The sequence below is a fragment of the Morone saxatilis genome, unplaced genomic scaffold (genome assembly GCF_004916995.1).
Source record: "Morone saxatilis isolate NCDOM2014 unplaced genomic scaffold, NCSU_SB_2.0 Contig1, whole genome shotgun sequence".
NCBI lineage: Eukaryota > Metazoa > Chordata > Actinopteri > Moronidae > Morone > Morone saxatilis.
The window spans coordinates 17,291,395-17,302,852 of NW_023339651.1; the positions used below are offsets into that span (position 1 = coordinate 17,291,395).

The 11,458-nt window shown below is 41.4% G+C and overlaps 1 protein-coding gene across 1 annotated transcript in view; it reads left to right on the forward strand.

The window, feature by feature from the left end:
• cacna1g (calcium channel, voltage-dependent, T type, alpha 1G subunit) overlaps positions 1–11,458 on the forward strand; it is a 155,722-nt gene that overhangs the window by 56,444 nt on the left and 87,820 nt on the right. Inside the window, exons 9-10 of the mRNA XM_035670064.1 lie at positions 9,284–9,435; positions 10,767–10,952. Coding sequence (XP_035525957.1) covers positions 9,284–9,435; positions 10,767–10,952 — 338 coding nt within the window. The remainder of the gene's footprint in view (positions 1–9,283; positions 9,436–10,766; positions 10,953–11,458) is intronic.

Consider the following 11,458-nt stretch of genomic DNA (forward strand, 5'->3'; position numbering starts at 1 on the left):
TCTTGTTCCTAGGCTAGCAAATTCCAGACTCTAGAGTCTGGAATTTGCTAGCCTAGGAACATGCTCTTTGTATGCCCAAAATCTACCCTGACTGCTTCCCTGGCAGTTTGTGTTGAGCTACAAGAATCACTCTTACTTCCTGTGCGTGACAGCACAGGAATGCATTTAATTAGCGCAAATACTGTATCAAGAATTCATGGTTTCACAACGTTTTCTTCTGATGAGATGAGTGTTTTTACATAAAACAGTTTGCCAAATGTGGGTTTGAGTTCTGAGATGTGTTATTGGCGTGTGTGATTTTGTATAAAGTTATATAACACAAGTAAAGTTAAGTGACACAAGTGTTTGTTTGTGTGTGTGTAGGTGTGAGGTAGGAGTAGTAGAGCCAGGTTGTATGGGGTTACTTTCGGTCCCTGACCCAGTGCCTCTAAACAAATCCAGATGCTAAACATCCTCAGCACACACACACTCACACACACACACAGCAGCTTTTATAGCTTTCTGCTCTCCACTGAAGTCCAACCCTTCTTTCCCCTGTCTCTTCTCCTTCTCCTTCTGCCCTTGCTCCTCCCTTTCTTACCTTCCTATTTTTACTGTCATTTAGTTTTCTCCTCCTGTGTTGCCTCCCTTCTCCCACTCTTTTCCTTTCTTCTTCCCTTTCACCTCCTTTTTGTTCTTCTCACTCTCTTTTCACTTTTGCTTTTTTCCTTATTTTCTTCCTTGCTATGCCCTCCTTCTTCTCCTCATCTTCTTCTTTCTTCTTATCTCACTCCCCTAAGGTCTTGAGTGCTCTTACCCTAACCCTAACTCCTAATTTGGGTAGCATGGATCCCTCTAGTCTCCAGACAGGCTGCTGAAAACTTTACTGAGACGCTTCATTGATTGCAAGCCCATCGACATCCAATAGACACAAGGATCACTAAGCCTCTGTTTGTCTCTGTAACTGCATCCACATGGAGGAGAGGCTGGGTTTCAGTTTCCATACATCCTCCAGCCAAGTTTTCTGCTGGAGTTTTGCACTCAGTGTGTACACTGTGCAACTGCCACTTTAGGAATTAGGTTGAGGCAAGTCTGTCCTACTGTGTTCAATGTCAAAAAAACAAAGGTTTTAATGGAGAGCAAGCAACTGTATTCAATTTCAATTCAATTAAATTTTATTTTATTTGTATAGCGCCAATTCATTACTAACGAATAACGACATGAAAAATGCTGAAAATGTACAACTCAGGACAGCGACTGAAGCTGTGATTTATTTGGACCCAAACCAGAGTTGGTGATTGGAGCAGTGGAAAGCCTGGCAAAGATGGTTTTGTTGAGTTTTAATTTTTCTGTTGTGAGTGATAGCGATAGTACAGCTGTTTCTGGATAAACTAAAGGTCTATATCTCCAGGAATCCTTTCCATAATGTTAGTCAGACACTGTCAATTGAGTCTGGTCTGCTGTAGTGCTCATTGTTTTTGTCTGAGATGCTGATGCTCTAGTGTGACGTCTAGAGGAAAGAGAATTTTGTATATAACTTTTAATGTCTTGGTATAGCAGCAGTGTCAGACATTGGTCTTCTTCAGTCTTCACCCAGAGTTCAAAGAGGTAAAATCTCTGTGACTCATGAGCCTATGAATATTGACTCTATAGCTCAATAAATTTTACTCACTTACTTACTTTTATCTCAAGACACAGGCATGTTGTTACCCTGCAGGCTATCAGTGTGTATGGAGTTATAGCGCCTGAACCCTGACTGTCCATGACACACAACAGAGCCCCCCTATCTGCTTCCTATCACTTAAACATACACTCACAAATATGTACACACAAACACTCTGCGCTGCTTGGGAAATGGCGCATACATGTTCTCGCTTTGAGGGCAGCGAGTGCGGTGTATGTAAATGTGTGTGTGCCACAGAGATGGAAGGATAAAATGATGATTAAATAGAGTGTTGGATAGGAATGACAGTGTAAGGACGTGGAGGTGAAGGAACAGAATGGGTGATGGGGGGAAGAGTGGAGGCGGACGGGTTGGACGAGTAAGGAGAGGGTGTCTGCTTTATCTCTTTGTGCAGTTTAAGAGTGTTACCATTTATGGTGGAGTTGATGGAATAGTTGTGTGTCTGCCAACTATGTGACACAGCCCATATTCTATTTACTTGGGAAGGTCAACCTCTCTCTTGCTTTACATAAGAAACTTCCCTCCGTCTTTATGGCAACAGAGAGAGGACGGTCCTCCTCCTTCCTACTTCCTTTTTTCTGGAGCTCTTCTGTCATCCTTTCCACTCCCTCGATGAACGGTGCTGATGCCGAAATCATCAGTGTCGAGGGAGAAGTGGGGTAAAATGCATGGTTCCTTGTTGTTGCTGTTATAGTGGAGGCTTTTTAGCACCGACATAAATATTGATTCAGAGTGTAGCTGTTACATGAGCACAAAGTGATCTGATGTCCCTTTTGGGTCAATTGGTCCACTACATTTCCCACGGGCGACATTTTGACTTGTCCTTGAAAGCTATGCCTTTGCAAAAGAAAGTACATATGGTAGAGTGGGTCTTTAAAACTTCTGAGTGCTGCTCAACAGTGATGCATTTCTGTGTTTGTATAGTATGTATGTGTGTGTGTTTGATCAGTTGCCTTCCCATCGATATGCCCATTGAAATCAGTGAAAGCTGTTTGACCACCTGCCTCGCATTGAATTTGGCACCTAAATTCAATTTAACAAGAGTCTCCAGCCATGCTAGCAGCTCTGTGAGGCTGCACTTAGGCACAGCTGTGCTTCAAAGCTAAATGCTTGTTGTTAGCATGCCGACGTTTAGCAGGCCTTATTACATTATGCTGTTTTATACATCCTAACCCTTCAGCCACTTTTCCCCTCTGTCTTACAGTTACATTTAAGTTTGAGAGGTTGTATTATTGTAAGCACTGACATTAACATCAGTTTTAAATCTATGACTTGTTTAATTTCCATAGGTTATGGAATTAGTGCACAGTAGTCAGTGTGTTTATGTGTGTTTGAAGGCCTCTTGATGCATTCTCATGCTGTATTGCGCACATACACATTTGCTTCTCCCCTTGCCAAACCCAGAGAGACAGTGGAAAGACCCTCTTGCTGAGCTCCTTGCTCCAACCACAGACAATATTTATTCAGCTTTTATCCTACCCCTGCCTGAGGAACGCAGAGTTGGCATCTGAAGACACTGGCCTCCCTCCAAGACAGGCCTAAGAAAAGTGTTTTTCTAATTTGTACAATGGTGAGACATAGACGGCAAAACAACAGCTCCTAATCCTGGTTTGTAGAGCTTTTCCAGCCCCTGAAGGCCATGAAATCAAAAAGAGAGAATCAATGAAGTGATCAAATGATGGATCCAGTTATTTCCTGGTTCAGTGAGATGTCAAATAACATGCCGCCTGTATTCAGCAAGTTCTCCTTTGTAGCTCCTGCTCTGAATCTACCATTTTATCCCCCTTGGCGTTGTCTCATCAGGTTCCGGTTTCAGCTTTTTGTATGATGTTAAACATGCTAAAGTAATCTTTACGAGTGTGTTTGAAATAACAATGTATAAACTGAACAACCTGCAGTTTGTTGATTGGAAAGATGTTGAGTATGGCAGAACTTTAAAAAAAAGTAATCTGTGTCTACAAAATAAAATTCTAACAAATACCTTTTGTAACTGATACTGTAAATGTTCTGCAAAGCATTAAATACTTTGTTTCTTCCTAGTTTCTTAGGTCCAACAAAAAAAGTTTTCTTACTGTTAAGAAAAAGCTTATTTAACTCAAGCCATTTAGATATATGATTGAATTCATTGCTCAAAGTGAACCAGCAATCAAAATTATATTAATGAATATGTTAGAATAAAAGATACTTACTCATATTATAGTATGATGCAAAATATGCCAAAATAATCATCAAAGACTGAACATATTTCCATTTAAAAAAGCAATGGCCCTAAAGTTTACCCTTGTGGAACACCCAGATTTAAACAAATATTTAACATTCTCATGTATTTAAACAAATTTCGTAATTTTTTGAGGTACATGCTGGATTTTCTCGTGGCTAGGAATAGGTCTCTACTTGCCAAGAAATTGTTTGTTCTTTGTATTGATTAAAGTGACATAATGTGTGAAATAAGTGTTCTTGTGTTCATAGTGAGCTTTACAGACTTTGTTAGGGTGGAGTTTGTTACCTCTGGACACAACCAGGCTAGCTGTTCATATGAGGGGTGGTTTAAATATTTTTGTCTAATTATAATAAATAAAATATCCATATTTACATTATAACATCAACCTATTCCATTAATATTAACAGGAGCTGAACAACTTTAAGAATAAAAAGTGCCATTGTAAGGCATGATGGGGCACCTTGCCTTTGAAACGTCTGTAGCTGTTTATTATGGTCATGCTTTGGAAAGAGTCATTATTTCCCCTGTGTAGTTCTTTCACCTAGTATGTTAAGGCGTTGACACAGACTTTCATTCAGTCATCTGAGACAAATCATCATTATTATTGAATCACAACGAACCAGCCAACCATAATGGTGGGTGTATCATTCTCCATTTCATGCTAAAAATTTCCTCTTCTGTAGCATGCCTAAGCAAACCACTTGATTAAACTAACACACACACCTACACACACACACACGCACACCAGACATGGTGCTGCATCATTGACAGTCTGGAGCGGAGCGGCTCGCTGCATCCCGTTTAGATTAGATCACATCAGATTAGGTGACATTACATTAGCACTAACCAGATTACACTATTCCTCATCTAACACACTTTACCTCCTAATGCTCCGGCAGCCTCATTACCCAAGAAACAGCCATTGAAGGAAGCAATTAGAAAAAGGAAAGTGTCTTTCTCACTTATGCACACTTGCACACGCGGACACATTCATCTCTCTCTAGGTAGCACGCACACCTCATTGGCTATTAGTCAATTAAGAAATTTCTCCCGTTGGATAAGCTGATGGCTGTGAACCTTTGGTGTGTGTGTGTGTTTGTGGGGGGGTTGTGGGTGTAGTTTTTCGACCTCCATGTCTTTTGTGTGTTCCTGTGTGCGTTTCTATGTGTGAGAAAGGTTTTTTTTATGGTCTCATTCTCTTGCGGTAATCTTGCATGATGTCTGAGGAATGTCTAATATACAAGCTGGAACAATAGCGAGAGCAGAAACAGTGGGGGAAAAATAATGATCTGAACCTCAGTCTCAAGGCCAGATGTCTGCAGTCCAAGTCTCACCTCATAAAAACTGTACTTCTTGTTCTGGCTTATCAATCGAATCTATTATAAAGCTGTGCGTGTGCATGTGTGTGTCTACGTGCCATGGTTATAAGTGTGAGTCTGTGCAGAGCTTTGTGCATACAGTATGTGTGCATACATGGTAATGAGTGTGGGAGTGGAGCTCACAGTGTGGGTTTATGTGTGTGGCCTGTGGATGTGTGTACACATGCTTATTAGTGTAACTTTGGGTACACCTTTGTGCATCCGTGGTATTACACTAGTCTAGTGTGTGTGTGTGTGTGTGTGTTTTCGACATAGTCATGTGTGAGGGCATTCATCTGAAAGAACACATAAACATCTAAGTGCCCCGGCATTTGTTTACCCTTTGAACTTTTCTTAATCGCACAATGTGTTGTTGCGTGTATGAAAGATTTGCCGCCGCCGCACTCACCAGTGTACAAATGAATGGACACAATAAAGCAGCGGGATCAAACGAATAGATTCGTCTGTGTCTGTGAACCCAGAGACAGACACAAGAGACACAGACGATGACAAAGAGGTGAGATGAAACGGAGAAAAGCTTGTTTTTCAGGAAGCGGGCTTCCCTGGCAGGAGCCGCACTGCAGGCTGTGGACAAATGATTCTTTTTTTAACAAGGAGACAGGAGGGGAAAGATGTTGCTCTCTTCTCTGTACACATTCAGCACTGCTCATTTAATATTGCACATGCATTACATGATGCCTTCACTAACATGCCCAACAAGTAATATGATGAAATACACTTCATTTATATTATTCTTGTCACAACTCAAGAAAGTAATCACCTTTTGGCTCCTCTTCATGTTGCCAAAAAGTGCCAGCCGCTCTGATTCCCCAATTAGTTCTCCTCATTGTTAGCTGTTGGCATCTCAGTTAAAAGCCTATGGCGTAGAAGAGCAATGGTAACAAATATCAACTTGTTTGAGATGGATATTTCCTTTGAGCTAATAAACATAAGGATGACAAGAATATTGGGTGTTAATGCTAATATTGCAGAAGGGATGAATTGTGATTCTGAAAGGTAAAGCAGCTAGCTTTTCGGTGAAAGCCAATTGTAATGTGACAAAACTTTTTGGAATAGTTCAGCTTTGAATTGTGTCATAACTGACTTTTTTTTAAAGACACAAGCCCCAACACTGATGCAAGAGCAGGGGGCTATTCAGCCCTCATTAATTTCATTCTTTTGCCCTCGAGTGTTTGAGACTTTTAGTGGTTGTGCATATATCCTCTCCCCTGATTGGCCAGGAGTCAGTTCTATAGCAAAATCCTGTCACAGATATTTACTTACTGGCTGACTTCATTGAAATACCTTTATTTTTTACAACCTACTTATACAAATCTTGTTATTCAGCACTTCAGATATATCCTCACTGTGACAACATTGATTGTTTGTGGTAGTATTTACCACAAAAGCACATAAATGTATAGCATATAAATAGAACAGCTAAGGGGCCGTAAAGCAGGACCGTCATTACATGCACAGTGCACAGAGAGTGGGAAGAACAGGAGGTCAGTAAGGGCCTGGAGCTCCTGTTTGCCCCGGGGCTCCTAGCGGGTTAATCCAACCCTGTCGGGGTGGACAGCTGGGCGTAGAATCTAAGTTCGACCCTCGAGATTGCTGTTTGCATCACGTCCCCTATCAACAGTCAGCAGCGGTTTCTACTTATGAGCCTGCTTATCAAATACTGTTAGTCACCTAAAACGCAACCTCATATTATGTAGTAATATGAGTTACAACCTATTTTGTCATTTAGGTATGAGTACTCAGACATAGCGAGTAGTGATGACAACTTTGTTAATCTATCACAAGCCAGTGAAATTCAGGTTTGAAGCTTCAGGCTCTCAGTTATGGTGCAATATGAGGCCTTGGTGTTGCTGGACCTTCTTTTCTGCCCCAGGCCCTGCCGTAGCACTGTAGTCTTAAGGGAGTAATGACTTAATACTAAGCAATGACTTGTAAGTGTTGACTTGTTGAAACTCAGACACGCTGTCAAGATGCTCTTATTGAAGTTTTCTGTAGAGGGTGGTTGCTTGTGACTGCGCTTACACCGAGCACACAGGCACATTGTGAATGATCCATTTCAAGTTTGGGACCACTAAATTTCATAGTTCTGCAAGAAATTGCTTTGCTGCCGTTATGTAAATAGTTTGGTTGGTTTAATTTAGTTGGAATTAAAGAGTCACTCAACACCAGCCTGAAAAGCAAGCAATGCTCTTTGGTCGACAGTTGTGCACCTGTTGCACCTCTGTCCACACCTAGCATCACTGATGAGTGTGGTCGGTTAGGATCTGAAATGTGCTCTTTTGCGCCTGTGCAAATGATGTCACAGTGTACTGACACACCCTGGAGTACACTTATACATCACTGCAGCAAGGAGACTGATTAAAGGAATCAATACCACTCTCGTATCTATACATTAAATATGAAGCTACCAAAATTAGCTGGTTAGCTTAGCTTTGCCTAAAGATGGAAAACAGGGAGCAAACAGCTTGCCTGGCTCCACCCAACAGTAACAAACTCAACCTGGGGGGTGTACCGTGCTAGCTAAGAAAGTCAGTTGCAGGCTTCAGTCTTACATTAATGTACAGATATGAGAGTGGTATTGATGAATTCTCCACTCCAAATGTTGAACTCCTCACATCAATTTCAGGCTTAAACGAAACAACTGTGGGTGTTAGCAACACCCACATCCGGGTTAAGCCAAGCCGATTCCAAGTATGGATACGAATACAGATAATTTAGATGGTTGAACAGACACAGATTCAAATACAGATAGTAGCAGGGCTACTGGAGCAACAGTTTTCCCCATACTGTATGACCTAGAGGCAGTGTAACCAGTGATAATATTTCATGATAACCGAGCGACTCTGTGTCACTGTTGCTTAAGTCTTCTAGAAAAACTGGTGCCGTAATGCAGCATGAGGGGCTGTTATTCAACTAGCGATGTTAATCTCTGTATTCCTTCCTCTGTGTATCCATGCTAGTGTTGAGCCGTCGTGGCTGAAACAGTCATGGTGTATAGTGATTAATGGCAGCCCACCAGGACAGGCTTAATGGCACATATGTTTACATTACATTACATTACCTCCTGGTTCAGCCTGGGGATAATGTTTCTGCTGGGACGACTCTCCTTATACACAAACACAGTGGGATATTGAGACTGTAAGATCACACACACATATGTGCACGCTCTCGCTTACACATTTATGGCGGAGAACATGCGAGCGCAGATCAGGCCCTCGACACCTTCCATCCTCTGTGTCATGTCAGTGTAATGTGTCTGTATGACACCACGTTTGAGTTGTGTAAACTGTTTATTGCATGGAGATGAAAAGCCCCGTGAAGCTTGTCTGGGGGTGTTGCACAGTCCACAGACACATAACAGCATTCCCACCGGCTCTTTTCTCCCCGCCGATAATTACGGATGCTCGCTATAGACGTCTGATTTACATACTGTGTCGTATTTGGATGTGCCGCACCTTTTATCTTTTGGCTTGTGTTCTTTCTCTTGTCTGTTTGCGCTGCCTTTTTCTCTCTCTCTTTCGCTCTGTCTTTTTTTCTTTCTGGCACACACACACTCACGCTCAAATGCTCACACACATACACCACCAGTTGTTTGATGTAGATGTGAGTGGCAGCCCAATTCTCTGATGAGCTCTGAGCAAACGTCCCGGGCATATTCAGCGGCAGCATTGTGATGTGTTTGTGTCCTGGTGCGAGATAAAGGTCGAGCGTGTGTATTGTATCGAGTGTGAAAAGACAGAGTTGTCATTTTTGAATTGAATTTAGTCATTAGCATATTTCCTTGCACACATGTGGCATAGCAGGTGTTGCTGCTGTACTCATATGAATGCTTTGCTACTCCAGTCTTGTGATTTTCAGGCTGTATACAGATTATACATCTAATACAGTTGGAGGAAGTTCAAAGTGCTGGAAGTCAAGCTGAAAACAAGGGTATAAGATTTCAAGGTTTAAGACATGTAGTATGCCACAATCATGCACTAACCACTGTCCTCTTTTTGTCTTCTGTGTTTCCGTCTCCAGCCTGAGGAGTTGTCCAGCGCTTTGGAGATCAGTAACATTGTGTTCACCAGCCTGTTCGCTCTGGAGATGCTGTTGAAGGTTTTGGTCTATGGGCCCTTCGGCTATATCAAGAACCCCTACAACGTCTTTGATGGCATCATCGTGGTCATCAGGTGAGCTGCAGAGCAGGATTTTCCCCAAAACATTTTCAGAGAGCCCTGAAATGATGAGGGGATCCTTTTCTCCATGCTATCTGTTTTTTTAAATAATGTCACTGGGAACACAAAGGCACTACATACCCATGGCCATTATTATACAAGAAGAAACAGCTAAGACAGAGCATGTAAGTACAGTCACATTAGCTTTCCATCCAATAAAACTGACTCAATATTACCATTCCAATGTGGGGATTAAATAGAGCGGTCAAAGATTTTAAACCGTCTCAAAGAGCAATGCTGCAGTTTGTAGTTTGTCAAGTGCAACGTTGTAGTAAACACAGTGGTCACCGTCTCCATCAGAAGAGCTAAGAAATTACAAAGTTGGTTAATTGTAATATTATCTGAATGGTTAATTTAAATATTTTTATACTAACAATGGGTCAAATGTGACAGGTGATGCTCATAGTGATGAACCCACAGAGAATTAGAGCAATTCCCCTCAGCTTTACAGAGAATTTTATTTATTTTATTTCTTTTTTTCATTATTTAGCTCATCGCTAAGCTGCTTTACTATTTTGTTCACTGTCACAGCTCTTATTAGCTTCATTTCCAGCTCTAGCAGGCAGCTGTTTTCTGTTTTCTTTGCTTTTTGTCAGCCAAAGAATCTGCTCTTGACTAGGAAAACTGGTTCCAGGGTAGCACCAATGGGGTTGGGGGCAACTTGTGGCCAGCCAGCTATGTATTTGTTAGCTGTTACTAGCTGTTAGCACATACATGTTACGAACCTAACATTGAGCTGGGTGCCCAGCTAGCTAGCTAGCATTACATTAGTGGAGCGCTAAGCCATATTTGTTTCTTGGGAGTTGGTGGAGACCAAAACAGAGCACAAAAGGAGAGTGAATATTGGACTAACATTCATCTGGTGGCCAGACTTAAAATGAATATTAATGTTGCTCCATATGTGCTTGGTGTGTAAACTGTTTGCTAAGCCTGTTCTTCTGCCTTAAAGTGGCCTAAACAATCAGTTAATACTGATTTATGATTTAACAGATATAAATAAATTACTAAAGACTGTTTTATAAAGCAGAAATACACAATGTGCAGTTCCTTATCACAAAAATTGAAGTGCTGTTTACAATGCTCAAACAAAGAACATGTTTGTTAAAAAATTATTGCACAGCAGTAGACCTTAAAAAAATAGGTGAAAATGCATACAGTATGATTAGCAGGGCTCCATTCCACTTGAACTGGGCAGGGATCTGTGATTATTGGTCAGAGCTATTGGCTGTTTACACATTGGATCTAACATAACTGCATATGTGTGTGTCTCACTTTCCTCCGTACAGTGTGGGGGAGATCGTGGGTCAGCAGGATGGCGGTCTGTCGGTGCTGAGGACCTTCCGGCTAATGAGGGTGCTGAAGCTTATCCGTTTCATGCCCGCCCTGCAGAGGCAGCTGGTGGTGCTGATGAAGACTATGGACAATGTGGCCACATTCTGCATGTTGCTGATGCTTTTTATATTCATATTCAGGTATTTTTTTTCTTTCCCTAAAGTTGATACTGCAGGTCGTGACTCAGAAAATGTTTTCTCAGCATTAATTATACTGATTATACCTCACAAAAATCATAATCATTACTACTGACCTTTTTCTTACTCAGTTAGAGGACATATTACCACATGTATCACCTTTTTACACAAACACAATTATTCACACAGGCAGCATTACTGCATCTTGTTGCACAGTATCCATATTAAATCACCATGTAATGAAAGTAATATATTTTCTCATTGTTTTGTGTGTGTGTGTGTGTGTGTGTGTGTGTGTGTGTTTTGCAGTATCTTGGGTATGCATCTGTTCGGGTGTAAATTTGGTTTGCGACAAGACAGTGGAGACACTTTACCTGACAGAAAAAACTTTGACTCTCTGCTCTGGGCGACTGTCACTGTGTTTCAGGTTAGACAAACACACCAACATGCACCGTCTCTCACACAAATACAGACATACAGATGTGTATGAGCACACAAATACATCAGCA